The sequence below is a fragment of the Pseudorca crassidens genome, chromosome 1 (genome assembly GCF_039906515.1).
Source record: "Pseudorca crassidens isolate mPseCra1 chromosome 1, mPseCra1.hap1, whole genome shotgun sequence".
NCBI classification, from domain to species: domain Eukaryota; kingdom Metazoa; phylum Chordata; class Mammalia; order Artiodactyla; family Delphinidae; genus Pseudorca; species Pseudorca crassidens.
In genome coordinates this window covers 50,632,754-50,657,041 of record NC_090296.1, presented here as the reverse complement: position 1 = coordinate 50,657,041, position 24,288 = coordinate 50,632,754, and the positions used below count along the sequence as shown (strand labels likewise).

General features: G+C 38.9%; 1 protein-coding gene and 1 pseudogene across 5 annotated transcripts in view; both read right to left on the bottom strand.

Moving 5' to 3' along the window:
- Positions 1–24,288, bottom strand: part of L2HGDH (L-2-hydroxyglutarate dehydrogenase) — a 51,089-nt gene that overhangs the window by 2,081 nt on the left and 24,720 nt on the right. For 2 of the 5 annotated variants that reach the window (XM_067736331.1, XM_067736365.1), the window contains 5 exons: positions 20,309–20,471; positions 18,997–19,031; positions 10,226–10,393; positions 9,174–9,331; positions 7,957–8,088 (listed from right to left, as the gene is read on the bottom strand). In XM_067736331.1, the coding sequence (XP_067592432.1) occupies positions 7,957–8,088; positions 9,174–9,331; positions 10,226–10,393; positions 18,997–19,031; positions 20,309–20,471 (656 nt within the window). The remainder of the gene's footprint in view (positions 1–7,956; positions 8,089–9,173; positions 9,332–10,225; positions 10,394–18,996; positions 19,032–20,308; positions 20,472–24,288) is intronic. The other 3 variants (XM_067736340.1, XM_067736356.1, XM_067736348.1) reach the window with 3 other exon arrangements.
- On the bottom strand, positions 10,259–18,981 carry LOC137223879 (histone PARylation factor 1-like; annotated as a pseudogene).

The window sequence follows — 24,288 nt, the reverse complement described above, 5'->3', positions numbered from 1 at the left end:
TTCAAAGTATTCTTAAAGCAATAAAGTCTTTATTCTTCTAAATGCACAATTATGTGAAAACCCAATAGGTTTGTGTTTAGCCAAAGGCTGCCAGTTGTAGCCTGTCAAGCATATATCCTTACCCTAAAATACACAAATGGGTTCTTTCCAAAAGTAGCAGATAAATCCATATTTAATTAGAATAGATGTATTTTTATTTAAATTTACAAAATGAATTTATTATACAATCAATCACTAGAATAGAAAGCAAGATAATACAAAGTAAAGAAAGCAAGAATTATGTGTGTCAGCTACATTCCTACATGCGCTACAGAATTCTAAGTATTTTTATGTTTTGGTTGTACACTATTAAAAGTTATGGAAAAAATATTTGCAAATGGCAGCAAATGCTGGCTTTGTAGTTTGTTTTGATTTTTAACTGTTTAGCATTTAATATCAGGATAACCTTCAATTAATTAAAGAGAAATGACACACTCTTAATTAAAGGAAATGCACAAAAATGAATTAACAGCATGTTAATACAGTAAGAGCCTTTAACGTTAAAAGTTCTGTTTTACAACATTTGAGTTTACAAATTAGATTTTTTTTTTTAGTTTTAAAAATAAAGTTTACAGATAAAATCTGGATAAAATAATTTTGGAGTCCAAAAGCGCCTCCACTGAAACTGCTTAAGAAAACCCAGTTTGCAAACAGTTGCCTTATACACACCAGCAAGACTCAAGAAATCAGGCAACAATATTAAACACTTTTTATTGATTCTGGGCAGATGCAGATAAGCACTTGAGGAAGATACAAAGAACAATACGAGAGCACTGCCCTCTAAGACCTCAGCCTGGCTGAGGAGAGATCATGATAATAATAGCTATTTTTTTACCAAGTGCTTACTCCATGCTAGGAATTCTCTCATTTAATCCTCACAACAACTCTAAGAGGCTGATATGTTTATAGTTTATATTTAACAGCAAAGAAAATAGAGAGATTAAGTAACTTGCCTGAAGTTACATAGCTATACAGTTCATCTGTAGAGAGATAAATAAGAATTACAACAACAGGGGTGAAAGATTCTGTAATAAAAGTAACCTGTAATATAGAAGGCTGCAGGGAATCTGGACAGGAGATTTTTGAGCTATAAGGATTTCCAAGGAAGAATCAGATACAAAGGGCTTCCCTGGTGGCGCAGTGGTTGAGAGTCCGCCTGCCGATGCAGGGAACACGGGTTCGTGCCCCGGTCCGGGAAGATCCCACATGCTGCGGAGCTGCTGGGCCCGTGAGCCATGGCCCCTGAGCCTGTGCGTCTGGAGCCTGTGCTCCGCAACAGGAGAGGCCACAACAGTGAGAGGCCCGCGTACCGCAAAAAATACAGCACAAAGAGGCAGAATGGGACTGAAGCTGAAATTTCTTAGGGTAAGGATACATAACAGCCTATTAGCCAGTGTGTGGTCTATTTTGTACATTCTGTGTTTGTAGCTTCTCTCAACCAATCAAAACAGCATTTCTCCTCTCTTTTCTTGGATAATGCTCCTATTGCTGTTGTGAGCATCTCTATGAGTTTTCTTGTCCTTCTCCTTTTATCTCACAGAAAGCCAACATGCAGGGGACACACAGTGGCATGACTACCTACTGATGTTGAGTGTTCAAAATAAAAACTTTCCTCTCCATGAAGGTTTAGTTAGTATATTCTCCTTACTCTTTCTAAGCAAATAGAAGTTAGTACTGATTAACTACAGTTAAAAATGTGTCTATATTTATTTATTCCTCTTACAAACACCAACTATGTTCTCGACATCCCCTACAGTCCTGCCCAAGTATTCAAAACCTATAATCCAAACTGTAAAAAAAATATACAAGATTAACTTTTTCTAAGAAACTCACTTTAGTTCAAACTAAAGTAACTATTTAACATGGCATGTTTAAATTACCAAATTCTTCATGCTCCCTATTCAGCACTTAATGAAATTTCAGGGTTTTTCTTTGCATGATTACATATAGGCATTCCCCCTCAGAATATCTCAGCTTGAGATGAATATTATAATTTTGAAATTTCAGGTAAAATAAACCATAAACATCTTCAGGGCCAGAACTGAATCTTATAAAACAGTCCTATTTTGCCCCCTTGTCTAGACTTGTGTTCATAGGAAGTATTCAATAGGGATAGAAAATTTTAATTGTTTAACTCTCAATACTTTTAAATTCTATTTTAATAACTGAAAGAACAAATGATTCAGAAAATTTAATATTTGTGAATTTAGCTATATTTAACTGTTTAATGCTATTTGTAGCCACATATTTTGCCATATTTGTAGCTAAATTTAATAGAAATGCAAGGCCTAGACCCTTAAATATGTCTAGAAACAACAGGTAAATATGTAACTAACGGCACTCATTCTTCTGAGAAGTGTTGTATTTATTGCTTTATTATTCTGTGGCAGGCATAATACTGTGGGCTAGAAAACAGCTATGATAGGCTACAACTGACATCTTTGGACAGTTCCAAATAGGACAATTTAGTATTTTATAAAACTCACATGGGATCTACCGTTAATCTAAAAACAGAAGTTCACAGGAGCATATTTAAATTGGGAGTGGTGATATAGGGCAAGTCAACCATTCCATCTTAATTTCCAAATGTGAAGAAAGGGTATTTTTGTTATTAATATTCAACCAAACTGGATTGCAACAAGAGAACATGGTTTTTCCATGCCCAGTTTTTTAATTTTGTTGACAAACTGGTTTAGGGCTTAGATCATTTTGAGCCTTAGTAAATGTTCTGTGAGGGCTTGAAAAACATGAGTATTCTATAATGGGGGTGAGGGAGTTCTATGCATCCCTTAAATCAAGTGGTTTTGTTTGTTGGTCTTTTAAGTTTTTGGCCATGCTGCACGGCACGTGGGATGTTAGTTCCTTGGAAGCACAGAGTCTTAACCACTGGACTGCCAGGGAAGTCCCTAAATCAAGTGTTTTAATTGTGTTATTCAAATCTAATTTTTTTTTTTTTTTTTGGCCATGCCGAGTGCCTTGAGGGGATCTTAGCTTCCCGACCATGGATTGAACCTGGACCCCAGCAGTGAACCGAGTCCTAACCACTGGACAACCAGGGAATTCCCCTCAAACCTAATATTTTATCTGCTTGAGCTATCATCTATCAACAGACATGTCTTAAAATCACTCATCACAATTATAGATTTGATTTCTGCTTCCAGTTATGTCAGTTTTTGTTCTCTGTATTTCTTAGCTCTGTTATCATATGCAACAAATTTATAGTGACCCTCCTTATTTATAACAATAATTTTTTACCTTAAAGTGTCTTTTATCTAAAATGAACCTAGGACTCATCTTTCTTCGAATAAGCATTTGCCTAACACATAGGTGGATTTTTAAAATCCAACCTGATAATCTCTGTCTTAACACATTTGCATTTATTATAATTTCTGATATTTGATTTCAACTATATTATTTTATGCTATTTAACCCGATCTTTTTCTGAAGTTTTCCCACCTCCTTTCTTGACTTACTGAGTTTTCTACATTCTTTTTTCTTCCTCTACTATTTGGAAGTTATATAATCTATTTACATTCTTGTATTTAGTTTTTTAATTCAGATGGGACTCACTGTACATCTTGAATTTTATGTCTTTTTGTCCATTCCAGAAAATTCTCAACTACTTCTCTTCAAAGTATTGCCTCTTCTCAACTTCTCTGGAACTCCTATGAGATGTAGGCTGGAATCTTCTCATCTTCTCCATGTCTTAATTTGCACATGATGCATCTTTAGCTTACAACATTGTTCTCTAAATTCTTCAGATTTACCTTCCAATTTACTAATTTTCTCTTAAGGGAGGTCCAACCAGCTGTCTAACTTAATCATTTGAGTTTTAAAATTTAAGAACTATATTTTTCATTTCTAGAAATTCTGATTACTTGGTTTCTAAATTTGCCTAGGGTATTTTTTAAATTATTATTCTTTTTCAGTTTTTTTCATTCCCTTTTTAAAAAAATTCATTGGAGCATACTTACTTTATGGTTTCTAATATTACTATTATCCAAAGTTGTTAGAGTCTAATTCTAGTACTTATTCTATCTGCTTACTCTCACTTATAGTGCTTTGGAACTTTTGCTGGTGAGTTCCTATTCAGCAGGGGGCGTTGGGTTGAAATTATGTCCCTCCACAGAGGTTTTATATTTGCTTCTGTCAGACACTCCAGGTGTATAACCATTCTAGGAACACCTTTTTTTTTAATGGAAAATATTAAACATGTACAAAAGTAAAATGAACAGTATAAGGAACTCCCATGTATGTATTACCCAGTTTCAGTAATAATCAACACACAGCCAATCTTGTTTCATCTATATCCCCACTCTGTCTACCTCTCTCCACTGGATTATTTTAAAGCAAACCCCAGATGGCGTATCATTTCACTTCAATGTATATTTCTCTTAAAAGGATTCTTAATAATAATACAAAACTGCTAACTGCTTAGTATCAACCATATTCAGTCTGTGGTCAAATTACCCTGATTTTTACTCACTCTAATCTGTTTAAAGTGAGAGAGTGAGAGGCAGAAGTGTTAGTCTGAAGCAGGATCCATTTCTCAGCTTAAAGTTCCTAGATCAAACTAGTGGTACAAATTGAAACTCCAAGTACTTGTGAGGGAAGGCCCAGGGTTCTAGATTTTTAGGAGATTTTTTTCTAGACTTCCTCTTCACTGAGGGTACAGCCCTTCCAGAGTCCCTGGTTTTACAAAGGGATCTCAGTTCCAACTTTTTACCTTTTACAGACCCAAGGCTTCCTTTCCAGCACTTGAGTAGCAATTAAAATATAAGTCCCTAATGTTTTATATCTTGATTTGTGTGGTGGATGCATGAGTTTATACAATTTCCAAACTTCATTGAGCACTCAAGATCTGCATATTTTATTGTCTGTAAATCACAGATTAAAACAAAACTCAGTTATATTTACATCAAAATCAGAAAATCCTCCCTACCTTTCCAAGTCAGCATCAGCACTAATTCCTCCTAGTTCTTGGGTATTCAATTTCCTCTCTGTTTTCGTTTCTGGGATGCCCTTATTTTCTTGCACTCTCAGCTATAAGTATTTCAAGGGATTTTTATTATATTTTCTCCAGACTCTCCTATTAGTATTTTGCAGTGTGAGGGTTACCAAATTCTCTAGACTAGTAGCTCTCAAACAGGGGAGACTTTGCCCCCAGAGGATATTTGGCAACGTCTGGAGACATTTTTGGTTGTCATACTAGGGGAGTACTGCTGGCATCTAGTGGGTAGAGTCCAGGGATGCTGCTAAACATTCTACAGTGAACTGGACAGTCCCCCACAATAAAGAATTATTTGGCCCCAAACGTCAACAGTACCAAGAATGAGAAACCCTTTTTTGCAAAAGGGTCTAGATCACCTTTATTGCAGGATTTTTGGCTTTTACCCTTGCATTTCACAGTAGTGTAGTCTTTAGCTATCACTTACAATGAAAACATCTTGTCTGAAAATTTACTACAGAATTCCCCCGAGAATATATTTTCAAAATGAAGTGTGGGAAAAAGAGGGGATCTTGGCAAATATGTCGTCATATTTTACATCCTTACAATGCTAACAGATACAAACTACTGTTAGATTACCATGTCAAAATTAATCACAGAACAAATTAAAGGACTTTAGAGCTAAAATTAGGAACCTTAGAGATCATCATTTAATAATGAGAAGTCTGTATACCTAATGCATACATTTGACAGGTTATAACTTTACATTCCAATCTAATGTTCATTGGTAAGTTATTGCCCAAGATACTCTGGCTGGGCAATGAGAAGTCCAACTGGATCCCTTTTGGTAGCTACTGCAACTAAAGGACACCATCTTGAGCTAAACATTCCACTAAAAGTGTTGCTTTGGTTCTTTTTTACTATCCAGAACTACCTAATATGCTTCTTCCCCAATATTAATGATAGGGCATTTATGGTGTTATACTGGTTGCAAACAGGACTTAGGCTTCAAAATGTGGGAAGTCTATTGACATTATTTTTTTGTATTATTATTATTATTTAAGATTCTAGGCATATAACAAGGTACAGAGAATAACATAATGAACATCAATATTTTTTTTACCAAACAGCTTAAGAAATAAGCATTATAGATATGATAGAAGCCCCCTGTCAAACTCTCTGCATCCCATTCTCTTGTCTCCCCGGAGATAAACACTCTCCTCAGTTAGGTGTTTATCACTCTCGTGTTTGTTTTTATTTTCACATTACATGTGCAATCCATATACATACACAGTATAAACATATAAATGGTATCAAACATATCTTCTACACTTTTCTTTTTGTTACTGATAATTTCCTGCATTTAAGAGCTACAGGAATCAAATGGAATTGCTGAATATGTTCAGCTTCTCCATCTTCAGAAAGAAACTCATCTGTGACTGGGTTGAATTTGTCCCCAAATGCACCTGACTACAGTGTTGTGTGCCCTTTTCTACTACCTGGTAATGAAACTGGTAACTGAAATTCACACCTTTCCACCCAGAGACAAGGGTATTCACCAAAACCCACAAGCCCCAAGGTTCAGTTCTACCATGTGAAATCCACTGGTCTAAAGAGTTTTCCTCAGGCTTCTACAAAAGAGTGGTAATCAAATCTGCATAGTGAATTCACTGCAACTATTTATACACAGAATTCACTATGCCCACCTATTGTGTTTTCCAAGGAATATTAACAGCAGTAAAAGACACTAGATTTGACCAATCTATTTTCAGATATAAAACATAACAAGTCTGCTAAAGCAGACCACTGAAAACATAAAAGCCTTCATTTATAGGTGAGTGAAAGAACATAAAGCCTAGATATTTTTATCCCTTCTATTTCAGAAGGTGAGTAGAGGGCTGAGAGAGATAAGAGTTAAAAACATTAGCTGGGTTTTAATAGTTCTTCTAAGGATTCAAAGAGGCTGGTCTGAGAATGATACATGAGAATCAGATTTAGACCAGGAGGCTCCCCTGAGGGAGACAGCTGACATGATTATTGCTCTCTTCCCAGATACAGAGTCGAGCTGTTGATATATTACACCAGGCAAGTTCAGCAGCTGTTACTGAGGAGACAGACACTTAGTGCTCTAGAGATTCATTGCGGGATGGATTCAGGGAGGAGAGGATCTCAAAGACCACTGCTGATTAGGCCTAACAAATGGCTGGTTCAGGGGAAAAGATGAGCACCCTAAAAATATCACCAAAAAGAAAATAGGCTTGTGTGGCATTTAGGACAAGGTATAGATCAAGTCCAGAAAGCCTTTTATCTTTAAGAAAAAAACATTTTTTTAAGTAATCCTTCCTTTGCCCCACACCCCCACAGCAAGGACTCAGACTGATTGCTACCATACTATTTCCCACTTCTGTTCTACAAATAGTCCTTGAGGGAAGTAGGATCCAAGAAAGAACAAAATAAGTACAGAGGAAGCAAGGTAAGATGCCAGGTATGAGTATGTTTCTAAAAGCTTTTAAGAATCAATCAAAGTATAATGTTTTAATATGCTTATTACCTAATTAGGTAACATGGTGATCAATGATCTTATACAGAATTAAAAGTCAGAAGGCTTTGGAATCACAAGAGTAAGTGGCCAGGGAGATTAAAAAAACTTCAGGTGAGATGTTTATCATGAATGAAAGCTAGACACAAAGGTGAAGGTGGCATCATAACACAACTGAAATGGAGATTTCAGCTTAATGCTGTAAGGTAGTCCAGATAATCATAAATGGACCTAGTTCAAGCACTAAGGGCCATGATGCAGCAATGCCCAAACTGCAAGGGGAATGAACAACTTGTTGAGAAAGAGAGAGCACCCAAAAATTCAGTGGACACACTGATTGAAAGTGTGCTTACAAGTCACCAAGTCAGACCCACCTCCCAAGTTCACCTAGGACATGACTGTATTTACAACCCTTACGGCTTTTCCTTACCTAAGTATGTCACTGATAGTAATTTCAGGGATAAACTTTTGAAGGTGCTTCACTGTTGCACTGAGAAAACAGGCTTTGTACATTTCATTAACTCCATAGGAAAAATTCTGGAACACCAGTTTAATCAAGCCACTGAAAGCAAAGAAAATAAAATCTTTATGAAAGAAAGGAATTCTTTATTATCATACAACACCTTTACAGCTATTAGATTTGGGGGTGGGGTGTGGCATCACAGAAATCTATGCAAAGTCAGAAAAACCACATATTAAAAGAAAATCAGCTTTTGGCCTACGTAAGAAGGAAACTTCATCAAAGGAATACCTTCCCAACTCTAAAAGTAAACACCATTCAAACTCAAATTCCCAGGGAATGCTGGTTTCAAACTAGGATAAAGCCTGCCAACATCAAGGCTTTCTAATTCAATGTTATGTGCTTTCAAAAGGCATTAAAGATCTTTAAATCATGGCATTAAACATGTGGGACATTTACCCTACTTTTCTTTAGTCAGCCAGAGGTGAGACGCTCTAGTAGTGATTCTCACATGAGACTCTGGGGAGCCTATGTACATCTGTATTTTTACAAGCATACGTGCTAGGAAGCCCCGTCCTAAACCTGTTTCAGAATCTGTGCAGGGTGAAACTCAAGTATAGCTTTAAAAGCTTTCTAGTGATTTTGATGATGTGAAACCCTCTAGAGAGCAACAGTGCTAAAAGGACAAAATACTTCACTGGGTTATTTCTTACAATAGTAAACACGCTGCATTCCAGGTCAACACAGCAGTACTGTTAGTCTTCCACAAAAAGAAACAAACTTGCTTATCAGCAGTTTCTCCAGAGGTTTTCAAAATCATGGTGACTGGCCTGAAATGATCTTATCAAAGCAAACCATCTACTGATTTTGAGAGAAACTTCTGTTTTTTTTTCAAGCTCAGCTAGAAGGTTAGCAAAACAAGATCTGGATTCTCAGATGTGCGATCGCTCGTGGCTCTTGGTCTTGTTCTTTTTAACCACAACCTCACCCTGGCTCATCAGAGTGTTCTTGAAGTAGTTAAAATGTTATGCTTATTCCACAAAGCTCTTAATTTAGATTCATTAAAAAACCAATATACCAATCACAAATATGAAAATTTATCCAATAAACAGAATATCGAGAAAGAAAAAATTCTCATATTAAAAATATAAGCACATAAAATCATTTTTTTAAGGAAATAAAGTTACCTCTTGATAATTATATCCATAATATCTCTGGCACTGAAGTCAAAGGGTCTGTAACCCTCTCGTTTAAAGGCAAGAACTGCATTCGGCCCTAGCCAAATACTGCCGTCCATCCTTGGTGTGAAGTGAACTCCTAGGAAAGGAAATCGGCTATCTGGGACCTATGGATTTAACAGAGCAAAGAACTATTAGCCCCATTTCATACTGCATTTTATTACACATGCAAACATTCAACTGGTAATATAAAACATTTTCTTCCCATGCATCTGATTTGCATTACTTTTGATCTGTACTCAGATAATACTTTTCTATTTACATGCTTCTGCCTAGAAATGCCACACAGGAAACCTGATGCTATGACAATAAGGTACATTGTCCCATCTATTCCTCTTTCTGGGTAAAGAAAAAAAACAACTGTCCTACTTTAGGTTATTCCCCACCTCCACCCTCCCCAAGTAGGGATATATGTGGGTGGCAAATAAAATCAGAGCTGCTGGAAAAAAACACACCTTCATAGCACAGGCTTTTGTAAAGTGGGAATGCAATACTTGGAACAGATGAAATGGAAGTTTTGGCAAGGTCAAAAACATTAAATAGCTGAATACTGGTTGTTCAACCTAGTAGTTCCAGACAGAAGAATGAGCTTTTCATTTAAACGGCTCTGTCTTCGCTACACCATGAAACTACACAGTGGCCAAATCCCCTTTTCTGCACTTATAGACAGTGAACTGAGAAAGAGGGTTGGCATCTGGGCATGCTATAAGGAAAAGTTCTGTTATGAGTACTCCTTCCACCAGAGAAGTGGAAGAATTGGGTTCTTTCTTCACAGCCCTTCCCATGGTGCACTCAAGCTTTCCTGTACTTGTGGGCAAGTCATTATAATTGAATGACTATGATATCGGAATAAAGATTTGGGGATTCGACCACAAGAGAAACAGGTGGAATGACTGCACCAAAAGCCCTTCAAAATATCTTACTTCTCACCCCGGGAAAAGTTTTTGTTTCATTCCCCTTTTTGCCCACAACCATCTTGAGAAGGCAGAAGTACTACCTACTGGATAAATATTCCCTTTTACAAGATAGCGTTTTTCTGGCTTCAAGAGCAGGTAATCTCCCCGGAATGGTACAATTCGCGGATTGGGATTGCAGCCACTCAACTCGGAAATACGGTCTGAGTGAAGTCCTGCACATGTCACAACATACTGACATCGAACCTCCTCTCCCTAGTGCAAGAGAAAAGAACAGTGACTTGTGGGAAGTAGAAAGATTAGGTGGAGGAGGGGGAGAGGGAGAGGGCGGATAGATGATAGAAAAGACAATAAAGGGCGCAGATATGGACTTCTTCCTTTTTATTCCTTTTAAAAGAGGAAATTAAAACAAGTATCAGCAAAATAAGTTCTTCAGCATTTAGGTGGCAGGTAGGAACTTAGGGCAGTGGCACACAAGAGGATGTACCTTAAATTTTGTATTTTAATCTAGAGATACAGTGGTTGACCTAGTGAGGATCCCCAACAAGCCACACACACATACACCCGTATTTTACTAACACCTAGCACGGAACTTAACTACTTGTTGCATGAAGTAGTAAACTTCGTTTAGGTGGCCCCAACCAATTTGGCTTCCTTTGTGTTTCAGATAGCTTCTCCTGTCTTAGGTAGGAGTAATTGATCTTGTTACTCAATAACCTTGCACAATTCCCACTGTAACCTACCCACCAACCAATTTCTGCTTCCTGATCAGTATCTACTTTGCAAACTGAAGCTACTTTCAAAAACTCATTCATTCAACCCACATTTACTGAGAACGCACACTACAGTCAAGGTTTGCTTTAATGACTAGGAGACTGCTAATCTTAGGCTGTGTTTTCTCATAAATTTTATTTTGTGATTATCATCTGCATATTTTTAGGTTTACTCTGCCAGGGTTAGCCAATTTGCAACTCTATTTCCTAAATGATTTAACTCTAATTCACCACCACACTCTAATTTCTATCGCTTTATTTCTTACAGAGACAACTAACACCTTCTTGCTTCAGGTAATTTCTTGTTCCTAGATCTCCTTCCCCGAGGACCTATTTCTGAAGCCTTGGAGTTCTCACCTGCCTCAACGTTCTTTCTTTGTAGCCCTTACTGATTCAGCCTTATTTTATCTCCGCGTGCTTCCTATTTTTGCTTAGCTACCAAGATAAGCATCTTTTCATGAGTTATACAAGTCACACTGATGACAAAAATCAGATGAAACTTGTTTATAGTGAATTCAAATTAGCTAGACTAAACCATGAAAGTTTTAAGACGCTTGAAGTCAAAGGACCATGTCAACAAAAACAGAAGTAGGTTGGTATCTTTCCTGTTCATCTAGAGTTATATACCAGAAGTACAAAAAAATTCTTTATGTGATATAAATCTTCTAGTTACTACTTTAAAGTTCAGCAACTCTTTGTTGAAGAGGAGCTTTATAAATGTAAAGATAAGAGAATTTATAGAATGGTACCAGAATGCAATAACCTAGAAGTTCTCTCTTAAAAGCTCAAGGAACGGGCTTCACTGGTGGTGCAGTGGTTGGGAGTCTGCCTGCTAGTGCGGGGGACATGGGTTCGAGCCCTGGTCTGGGAGGATCCCACATGCCGCGGAGCGACTAGGCCCATGAGCCACAACTACTGAGCCTGCGCGTCTGGAGCCTGTGCTCCGCAACAAGAGAGGCCGCGATAGTGAGAGGCCCAAGCACCGCGATGAAGAGTGGCCCCCGCTTGCCACAACTAGAGAAAGCCCTTGCACAGAAATGAAGACTCCAACACAGCCAAAAAAAAAAAAAAAAAAAAAGCTCAAGGAAAAATTCTGAAGAAAAAATTTATTAAAAACTGTCATACATCTCTGAAATCAGTTTATGCTATACACGAAACAATTATTAAATTCAATAACACATTTATTTCACACCCAAAATTGAAATACTGAATTTACATTGAATTATTTGTTCAAACATAAATTTCTTTAAAAAAATAAACGATGCATTACTGTTGCTATTTCATAAGTGAAAGAATTTTTCCCCATATGCAATCTATAAATCTTTAGTTTGCAAATCCTCTCCCCAAAAGTTTATTTTAAAAATTCATTTTCTTTTAACCTGTCATAAAAGCGTAAATATTCAACTTGATAAGTTGACTCAAACTTTTATTTTTTCATTTTTTTAAAACAATTCCATGTATTTATTTTTTTAATTTATTTTTTATTTTTTTAAAGATTTAATTTTACCTGATTTTTGGCTGTGTTGGGTCTTCGTTGCTGCACGCGGGCTTTCTCTAGTTGCGACGAGCGAGTGCTACTCTTTGTTGCGGTGCATGGGCTTCTCACTGCGGTGGCTTCTCTTGTTGTGGAGCACAGGCTCTAGGTGCGCAGGCTTCAGTAGTTGTGGCTCATGGGCTCAGTAGTTGTGGTTCGTGGGCTCTAGAGTGCAGGCTTAGTAGCTGTGGCGCATGGGCTTAGTTGCTCCGCGGCGTGTGGGATCTTCCTGGACCAGAGATCGAACCCACGTCCCCTGCATTGGTAGGCGGATTCTTATCCACTGTGCCACCAGGGAAGTCCCTCAAAATTTCAAATTATATTTTATAATTTAAAAAATATATTAAAATTATATTTTAAATTATATTATTTAACTATACTAAAAGAAAATGTCAAAATAAAAGCAACAACTATAGCAAATTTGGGTGAAATACATATCCACTGGTATCCCATAGGCCCCTGCATATCCTGCATCACATGATGCCGTACTCTAGTGAAAATGTTCCTTAGATGAGGGCAGGGGCAGAAGCAGACTTTTAATCTTTTTTATTTTTTAGCTTTATAAAAGTTTTTAGTAAACGTTTCCATCAGTTTATTTTATGTACTCCTTAAAAAAAAATCACAGGTTTAATATTAATGCTTTAAAGTATTATATACCAAAGAAAGCCAATTCTCATTCATGCTGCAAGTTGGTCTGTGTTTTCTTTACTCCTGTTTACCAGAAAATCTTCAATAATTTCTGCAAAGAGACTTCTCTTCAACAGAGTATAGGTAAGAGGTAAAAGTTGGCAGGTAACTTTATGACAATAGTCTGAACCATAACAAGGAAGTCCATTCCCACTTACGCCCCATCCCATAATCACATTCATCACTAGCAAACTGCACAAAAGTCATCGCTGAATGAGAGCAAAAGCTTTTAGTCTCTCATCACTTTGTGCTTCAAAAATTGTCTTGCAAATTCCCTTGAAGTTGGCATCCGTTTCAGGGAGCTCTCCGTACTCAGCATCATTTTCATCTACTGGGACAACTAAGCCTGCATCATGAAAAGTCTTTGTCTTGACTTTCTTATCTCTATGTTTCATCTTCATGGTTCTCTGTTCCAATGAGTAACCCAGTGCTCTGGCTGCTTCTGTGCAGTTTTCATCTATGTTTTTCAAGAGACTAGTTTTCTTTTTATGTTACTTAAGTTTTTCATCAAAACAAATTTGACTGCGGCAAACACATTATCTCCATTTTGATCAATTATACAATTTTTCTTTGCTCCATCTGTACCAACATATACAGGAGGTTCATCAGGAGACTCCCTGAAATACCCCACATGGAACTGAATTTTATTATCTCCAGTAATAACAGTCTGGAACTCAGGAGGGTCATAGTAAAATCTCCAGTGAAGGTTAATATTGGGCTTGCTGATTTTTTGTTCATTTTATACTTCGTAAAGACCCATTAATCAAAGGCCAAGGCTTGCAGAAAAGTGCATCCGCTGACTTCTCAGGATCTAGTTCTTCACAGAAATTCCAGAAGTGATAGAAATCTTCAGGCAGGGCTTCCCTGGTGGCGCCGTGGTTAAGAATCCACCTGCCAATGTAGGGTACACGGGTTCGATCCCTGGTCTGGGAAGATCCCACATGCTGCAGAGCAACTAAGCACGTGCACCACAACTACTGAGCCTGCACTCTAGAGTCCACGAGCCACAACTACTGAACCCACATGCCACAACTACTGAAGCCTGCGCACCTAGAGCCCGTGCTCCATGACAAAAGAAGCCACTGCAATGAGAAGCCCACGCACCACAATGAAGAGTAGCCCCCGCTCACCTCAACTACAGAAAGCCCGCACACAGCAACAAAGACCCAACACAGCCAAAAATAAATAAATAAAATAAATAAATTTATATATATAAAAAAGAAATCTTCAGGCAGAGAAAGCTTATGATGATTTTCTATTTCTTTTCTAAAGTCACTGGAGACATCAGCTTTACAGGATTTACTCCTCCTTCACTTCAAATGTTTTTTCACACTGTTGCTCCTCCACGCTGGGCCTGCACTTCCCACCGCTGCCAACCATTCTGCTTTTTAATCCTTTTTTGAATGGAGACCCTGGTTGCTCTGCCACTCGGGCCACATGATCCAGCAGCTCTGATGGTAACTGAAGTGTGTGGCTGATAGTGATGTTTTACGGAGACCATGGTAGGCCCCTAGAGGTGGAATCAGTACAGAACCGTAGGATTTTGGAGGAAAGTTATACCATCCTCTGCAGGTAATTAGCCTCCTTTTGAGAAAGTGCTTCTGCCTTTGGCTCAACACTCGACCACAGGTCACCAAGTTACCATGTGAACTACCCATTATGAACTAGGTATTGTCTGACTCACCAAGCTGCAAAATTGGGTGTGTACACAGCACTCTGTCATCAAGAGGAAGTGGAATATACAAGATAAGGGTTGTATAGGTCCTGTAGGCACACATAAATTGTGCAGGCAAGTGGCTCAAATTCCCATGACCTCTACTGCTAAATCATCTCCTCCCTCTCAGCCTGCCCCCATGGCCCCATGGAAAGTTCTCTGTCACCAGCTGACCAAGGAAGAAAAAAATACAGGCCTGGTTTAAAAATGGTTCTGCACAACATTCTGGCGCCACTTGAAAATGAACAGCTACAGCACCAGAGCCCCACTCGGGAGTGGCCCTGAAGGACGGCAGTGAAGGGAAATCTTCCCAGGGGGAAGAACACTGAACGTTATACTTGGTTATTTATCTTGCCTAGAAGGAGAGATGGCTAGAAGTATGGATTTACACTGCTTCATGTGCAATGACTAATGGTTTGCTGGATGGTAAGAAAAGGGAGCTCTGGAGAAAAGGTATGTGAATGGACCTCTCCAAACGGGCTCAGATAAAAGAGATATTTCAGTACTATATGAATGTTCACTAAAGAGTGATCATGGAAGAGGAAGATTTTAATAATCAGTAGACAAGATGACCTGCTCTGTGGACGTTAGCTAGCCTCTTTCCCCAGGTACCCCTGTCCTTACCCAATGGTTTCATAAACTAAATGGTTATGGCAGCAAGGAGGTAATGCAAGGGTTCAGCAACATGGACTTACTCACCAAAGTTGATCTGTTTACAACCACTGCTGAATGTTCAATCTGCCAACAGCGGAATCAACAGAGCCACTGATATGGTCCCTGGACCACTTCAATCAAAAACCAAAGGCAGCACTCAGTGCTCACTGGAATAGACACTTACTCTGGATATAAATTTGTCTTCCCTGCCCACAATGCTTCTATGGAAACCACCATCTGTGAATTTATAGGATGCCTTATTCACTGTTATGGTATTTTACTTAGAAGAATTACTTCTGATCAGTGAGCTTATTTTACAGGAAATGAAGTATAACAATAGGCTCATGCTTGTGTAATGCACTGATTTTATCATTTTCCCCACAATCCTGAAGCTGCTGGGTGACAAAAAGTAGAATGGGCTTTTGAAGATTCAATAACAGCACTAGTTGGCTGGCAACACCTACAGGCCTGGGGCAAGGTCTTCCAGGATTCTCTACATGCTCTAAACCAGTGACTAATATATGGTGTTGTTTCTCCCATAGCCAGGATTCACAGGTCTGGAAATCAAGAGGTAGAAAATGGGAGTAGCTCCTTACTATTACAGTAAAATTTTTTGCTTCCTATCCCTACAACTTTTGGCTCTGATGGTCTAGAGGTCTTAGTTCCCAAGGGAAAAAGGCTTCCATTAGAGAATAAGCAATGGTTGCATTAAGTTAGAAATTGATACTGCCACACTTGGCCACTTTGGGTTCCCCCTGCCAGTGATCAATAGGCAGAGGGGATTACTGTACTGAGTGGGGTAATTGCTTCTGACTCTCAAGGAGAAACTGAGTTGCTACCACAGAGAGGGCTCAGGGATGATAAAGAGGAGTACATCTGGAATGTAGCTCTCCTGGGACATGCCTTAATTTTCCCATGTATTATTATAAAACTTAATGGAAAGTACTACAACCCAAAATAGGCAGGGCTTCTAATGGCACAGACACTTCAGGAATGAAAGTTTGATTTACCCCACCAAACTAGGAACCATGACCAGCTGAGATGCTTGCCAAGGGCAAAGGGACTATGGAATGAGTAGTGGAAGAAGGAAATTATAAATATCAGCTATGACCACATGTCTGGTGACAGAAATGAGGAGTGTAGTAGCTATGTGTAATTCTTCCTTATTTTGAAATAAATATATTTGTCTATAAATTACCCAATTATTTCTTTATCCTCATTATTATGGACTGAATTGTGTCTCCCCTAAATCCATACGTTGAAGTCCTAACGCCCAACGAGACTGTATTTGGAGACAGGACCTTTAGGGAGGTAATTAAGGTTAAATAAGGTCACAAAAGTGGAGCCCTAATCTAATAGGAATGGTGTTCTTATAAGACAAAGAGATACCAGAGGTTGCTCCCTCCTACTCTTTCTCTGCACATGTGCACGCACAGAGAAAAGGCCACGTAAGGACATAGTGTGAAGACAGTCATCCACAAGCTGAGAAGAGAGATCTCACCAGAAGCCAACCCTGATGGCACCTTGACCCTAGATTTCTAGCCTCCAGAGCTGTGAAAAAATAAATTTCTGTTGTTAAAGCCACCCCGTCTGTGGTGTTCTGTTAAGGCAGCCCTAGACGACTAACACACCCATCTCTGTCACTCCCCCACTGTCTAACACCTCAACTTCAGTACTATCGACCTTTGGGGCCAGATACCTCTTTGTTCTGGGGGCCTGTCTCTCACATTGTAGGATGTTTAGCAGAATCCCTGGCCTCTACCCACTAAATGCCAGTAGCATTGCCCCCCTTCTACTAGATGTGACAATAAAAATGTCTCCAGACATTGCCAAATGTCTCCTAGGAGGAGAAACTGCCTCCCGTTGAGAACTACTGATTTAATATAAGATGCTTAAATTGTGGTTAACCTTTTATCTCAGTATTTAAGTTGCAGGATCTCAAAGGGGGAGAGTGACTCAGCTAGAAAAGAAATGAACATTCATGATCAATAAAGTAGACTTCGTATCTTTTTTGGAGAGTAAGCATGTCTTCAGGTGTATGGAAGATAGTTGCACCTTGTGGATGGAAGCATAATCTTTCTACTCTCTTCATTTGGAAGTTAAATATGGTTATAAGGGGTGTGAATGGATGCCAAGTTGAAAAGGGATGGACTGCAGGGGGTTATACTGTGTCGATCTGGTTAAGCTGGGAACAACAATTCTTCCCTATACGGTTCCAGCTTAAAGCTGACCAAACAGGAATTGCATATGGTTTGGCAGGCAGAAGTACAGCAGCAGCCACTATTCTCTGAAGGTCATTCTAGTCCAATGAAGTGACAAACACCCATTGCAAAGTAAATTACAGCTCCACATTCAGCTTCCCAACTACTGCTCCTACTGATCAGGCACTGCTCCAGCCCACTGCTTGGGTATAGACAGAGGCAAGAGCCCCCCATATCTCCTCGTGAGCTTCCTGCTTGCATTCCCACTTCAGCAGCTAGACACATGTGGCTTCTCAGACTGGCTGGAGATGCCTCTGATCTACCAACTCCCCTTCTGAACCTGCACTTCCCCAGATCCTTTAAAAATTGTGTAAGGGGACTTCCCTGGTGGTCCAGTGGGTAAGACTCCACACTCCCAATTCAGGGGGCCCAGGTTCGATCCCTGGTCAGGGAAATAGATCCCGCATGCATGCCACAACTAAGAGTCCGCATGCCACAGTGAAGATCCCGCATGCCGCAACTAAGACCCGGCACAGCCAAAATAAATAAATAAATATTTTTTAAAAATGTGTAAGGCCTGGGCTTCCCTGGTGGCGCAGTGGTTGAGAGTCTGCCTGCCGATGCAGGGGACACGGGTTCGTGCCCCGGTCCGGGAAGATCCCACATGCCGCGGAGCAGCTGGGCCCGTGAGCCATGGTCGCTGAACCTGCGCGTCCACAGCCTGTGCTCCGCAACGGGAGAGGCCACAACAGTGAGAGGCCCGCGTACCGCCAAAAAAAAAAAAAAATGTGTAAGGCCTAATTCCTATAATATACTCATTGATGACTCTACTCTCCTGACTGAACTCTGATCGTTCAATGAACATACAGCTAACGAAATGCTTCTATGCCATTCAATAATTCTTGTTTTAGACTATGAGAAGATGAAGAAAAGTAGTCCATCTCTCTCTGCACAACCTGCTCCCTGCCCCCAAAGTCTTCTCATTAGCAGACAGTTAATAAGTTAATGTAGATAAGTAGGCAGAGCAATAAAACTATCAGTTTTTATTACTCTAAGTGCTTATAATCCTATCCTTTGCTGGCACAAACACTTCATAAAGACATTTCCAAGTTGAAACCCTTCTTAGAATGAAAGCTGTTACACTGCTCTCACAGGATTTCTCTCAGAATAACTTTTACATTAGACAAATTTCATTCAATGACATAAGATACAGCACTGTGGTTAATTCAACTTTTTAAGAAAGGAGATGACCGTAGATAAAGTAGATGAAAGTAGTTTTGCTTAAGAATCTTTACCTTTGTATTCCTTATAACAACTGGGTATTTCATCCCTGAAAAAAAATTAGTGAAAGATTTATTTTTAGCAAAAGAAAGCCTACATTAAATAAACATTATTCTAGTAATCATTTAAAGGATTGTCTCTGTCATAACCATTATTGCCTCCTACTTTTCATTCTAAAGTTTTTTACCAAGTAACAAGATTAAACTAGTTCATATTTGACAATATACAAAACTCTGGCATGTTTTTAGCATATTTTATTTTAATTCATTTAATCTATACTTATAAACCATTCCCCACCCCAGCTCCAAAATAGACAGTCCCAGCTTTTCTGTGAACTGCAATCCTAGAAAACAGGCTATAAAATGGATCAGCATAAATCAGTATGCATTTTCTCACAGAACTAATGCTATGACACTTGTTGTTCAAGTCTTGGTTATCTGAATCCTTGCGGATTCTAAGTTGTATAGAGAAGCAAGAGTTATCACAACACAGAACTTCCAATGATAAACTATTTATAAAATTAGTTCGCAATCAGATACATGTGATCTCAAAGACCTATAAAGCATATGTACAGCAGGTAAAAAAAAATATGATCTACTTACTTATATCATAGATTTGATTGATTATGCTACCTGTCTAACAATCTCAATTATTTAACAATTTTGCTCATCATCTTAGAATTTAAAAGGACACTGGGAGAATGACTCAGATAGCCCAGATCTCCTTAAAAACCTGTCAAGAAAGAATGAACTGAACACTACTTTTTTTCTCCTTCAAATTTCCCAACAATGAATTTAAGGCTTAAAAACTAATTCATTTGGTTTAAAAAAAAAAATTGTCCCCAAAGCAAAACAAAACAAACTCTAAGTACAGGCTACAATGAAGGAACTGGGGGGGGGGGTGCGGGGTGGAGGGGGAATTCAGAATGGCTGAGTCATGTCCTATCCCCAGACAGTCTGATTCAGTAAGACTGGGTGATGCTAAAATCTGCATTTTTAACAAGCACTCCCAGGGGATTCTGACTAACCTGGATAGGGAAGTGTTTGCAGGCTAACTTTCCATAAACAGCCTTGGCAGTTCGGGATTTAGCACTAGTCAGAAGTGTCCCATCAATGCCTAGTTCTATCAGCACAAGACTCACTAGAAGTCCCAGTTCTCCCATATCCGGTCTCACCCTCACCCCTTCTGTACCTGCCTCCAGCTCTGGGCCCTTACTGTAGCCTAGCTTCTGGTGGCCCTCTTGCCAGCGCTACCCTAGCCAAAAACAGTCCCAAGTTTGTTCAGAAGTGAATTCAGTATTCAAAAGAAAAGACAAGGATTGCTTACCATCTTTACTTCTTGAAGGACTTTCTTTAGCCATTTCAATATCTTCTACTTCAAAATTGGTCAAAACAGAGCCACCTGCTTCTTGGAAATCCTGGGCAAATGACAAAGCCACCTGCTGATAGTCCACAATGCCAGTATGAGGACAATCAATAGCCATTAGACCCTGGCACAGAATTGTGAAAAAATCAAGACAATACAATTAAAAACCACTGAGCATAGGTTGTGTGATAAATTTGATTTTTGGCTGAATTTTTTTATTGTTTATATTGATGGATAACACACAATTAGCCTTTCCTGGCAAACATCTGATAGTCTTAAAGAAAAATAAAAGTGCTCAATTCAATGCCTAAATTTGAAATTGAATACATATATAATTTGTCTAACAGATAAAAGAAATAATACTAGCTAAATAAGAAAACCTCTATAATCAGGAAATAATTCTCCTCCTTAGGGGAGTTAATTTTTCCAGGCTCTTCCAGCTGCTACAATGAGTTTTTCTGTTTTATTTATTTATACCTTACCCTATCTGATTCTGATTCATATCTGATTGTGAATCAAATAGTGTATCACCAATTATATTTTAAACAAACTGTAGAGATTTTTCCCAGTAGTATATTGTATGTCATGCACACTCAGTGAGAGCTCAGAGTTGTTCACAGTGTTTGCCGAGTGTTGATTTGATTTGCTGCAGAATCTATCTTCAAGACTACAACTACTGAATGGAGATTTTATGTGGTCAATTCAAACTTTCTCTTCAGGTAATATGAGAAATTAATAGCTTGGGTCTTTTGTTGCTATGTTGGGGTGTGTATGTGTGTTGTCACTCAAAACATGTTTAAACTCTATAAATGAATGATCTACAACCATACCTATTTAATTTTTTGGACTAAGTATTGAATGTGCATTGGCTTTTCTAATTCTGAAGAAAAGGAAACAAGTAGCATTTCACAAAGTATTGACTACATTTTGGTGAATCCTTGGAAATGGCACCATTTTCTGTTGCCTTATTGTATATAAGAGTATATCAGTTCTCCCAATCAATTGCCCCTAAGAGCGTAGCCTGGTTCCCAGGATAAATGGCGCCCAGAAGTTGAGCACGACAGGTAAATGCTGCTATCCTCCTGTTTGGCCAGGACTGCACTGTTGTTACAGTTTTACAATGATATCTGATAATATTATTTTAAATATGTCATCTGTATTCGCTGCTCCACCCCTACCCCAGTGCATTTACCTGCTTGGCCTTTAAAAGTTTTTTACTTTGCCACCCATCCCTGACCAATGCTTCCAAATGGCCAGATGACACTAAAGGTGAAGGCTCACAAAATGCCTCACAGTCTCTTTTCACAAACTGAACATAACATTTGGCAAACTTCATCATTTTCCTGACAGTCTTGCTTCCAGAATATGACAGCATTTGCCAAGAACAGGAAATCATTCCTTCTGTTTCAATACAATCACATGTAAGATTTTACATTAGAACTTACATTGCCTGAAATCCCTAAATTCGCAGGTCAAATAAGTATAACTCAACTTTAAACTACAAATGGTATTTGGGGTACAACAACCTTGGAAGCTAACTTAGGATAATACTAAGAGTTTAGCCACAAAAAATAAGAGTTTAGTTACAAAAAACTTCCTTACGTAGCATAAAAACTATGTGACAAGTATGATAACAGGGTGATAAAAACATGCTGTAAAAGTGTTTCATATCAATAGTTTTTTATAATCCCAAATATCCTCCTTAGTCATCTTATACTCCTATAACCCAGCACATGCCTGACACACAGAAGCACTCAACTATTTACTGACTGACTGAACTTTTGAGGGCTGTCTTTAAACTTACTAGATTCCTCCCCCCACCCCGGACCTTCCCTAACAGGTTTTCCTTCTTCCTTCCCTTTCTAGCCTTGGCTGTGACCGTCCTCATGAGATGTTGGTGTGCCCCGCCTATATGTGTAGTGGGGGGAAGGTGGAGCGAGTCACTGCTGCCCAGCAGTCAGACACTCTGGCCCAGGGCAGGGTTGGGGGACAGGCTGACTGTGTCTGTCAGCCAGCAGGCTGGGCGTGCACTGTCCAGGTTAGCAGGTCAGAGCTTGAATCTGAGGTTACGGCAGGTCAGGTGTCTGGAAAAGAACCAGGCAAGCAGGTCAGGGAAAGTTGGGAGCTGGAAGTCAGTCAGGAGGCTAGAGGAACAGAGGAACGTGTGCCTGACCAATAGTGCTAAAGAAAAGGCAGGCGGATCACCACAGCTAAGGTCAGAGGAGGCAGTCAGGATTTACCCACAGCAAGCACTGTCAAGAGCTATCCTTCAAAGTTTACAGAGGCAGTTTAAAATTTTCCAAGATACTTCCCCTAGGGGCACTTAATTTTCTTCTTAAAGAGATCTGGTCCAAGAAGCCCTTTCCGAGTTCTCCTGACAAACTGTTTCTTTCTGGAGGGCCTGGAAGAAACAGATGTGACCCTATACCATGGAAATTTCGCCACCCATTCTTGGTAGTGGTGGTGAAGTTGGGGGAAAAGGAAGGAATTTACTCAAGACACTTCTATGAAATAACCAGAGTATATTTTCTACTACGTATTGCCACCCCTAAATATCAATACACCTAGACATTGATAACTATAATGTGGCATTCTATAAAGCAGATCACTACTGCAGAGGACTCAGAGAAAAGTAGGATATACCTCTTTTATGAGTTACACTATTTATTCATCTTTCAAGTGAGGGGTTCACTTCTGAGAAGATTTTCCTAGACTTTCAGAGAAAGCTAAAAGCTCTCCCTTACCTTGGCACAAGACAGAGTATCAGTTCTATCAGAAAACTTATCACTGTATTAAAATTGTATTTTCTGCTATACTACAACTTCCTTCAGGATGACAACTCTGTCTTACTCACTTTCATATCTGCAGTGCCCAACATAGTGTTCGGCACATAGTAAAGAAGAAAATGTCAGTTAAACTGAACAGAAACATACCAGTTCTGAGTCAGATCTGGGAGGAGGGGACTCTTTAAGTTGTACGACCTTGGAGAATTACCTTAACCAGTTTCTTCACTTATAAGACACAAAAATATGCATACATAATTTGATTATCTATACACACATACTTCATCCACCTCATTCCAAGACACGTGAGGATCACACGGTCAGGTACACAGAACAATATCCAGATTCATCCTGAACCTTTATGACTTATGAAGAGTTGTTCTGTTTTTTGTTTCTTTTTTAACAGTTAGGCATGATATAAAGAACCATGGGTCCATGTTTCTCTTTTTTTTCTATCGTTAAAGTGCTGACAAGGATACATGACAGACAACGATTGTTGTTCCAGTTGATTAGCTGGAATCTTCCATATACTCCAGATTTCAGTACTGCCACGAAACCAATAATCCTGTTTTCCAAACTCCACAATCAATATTGTTTTTACATCTTGACTAAACCCACAGTAGGGTCAGGGGCTCATATGTGCTTTTATTTATTTATTTTTTTACACCAACCTTAAAGTGTGAAAGAGCTTTTCGTTAGTACATAAAAAGAGAAACACATGTTAAAAATTAGCATGCCTTCCTGGGGGAGGTTATAAATTGTTTTATTCTCAGATGGCAAGGTAATACTTGATACAGATCAGCGAGATTCTCACATCTTAATTTCACAACCAAATCCCATCAAAATCACATAAAGCTACAAAACAGCAACAGGTTTAGCTGTTTTATATTCAGGAAGCGCTCAATAATTTTTGTAAAGCACTGTTTAGATGTGAGTTTAAATGCTTCATTTTTGTTTTAGTAGACTTGATTTTTTAGAGCAGTTTTAGGTTCACAGAAAAATTGAGCAGAAGGTACAGAGATTTCCCATATATTTCCTGCCCCCCACATGTACAGACTCCTAATCTCTTTATTTTTTTTTATACAGCAGGTTCTTATTAGTTATCCATTTTATACATATTACTGTACACATGTCAATCCCAATCTCCTAATTCATCAC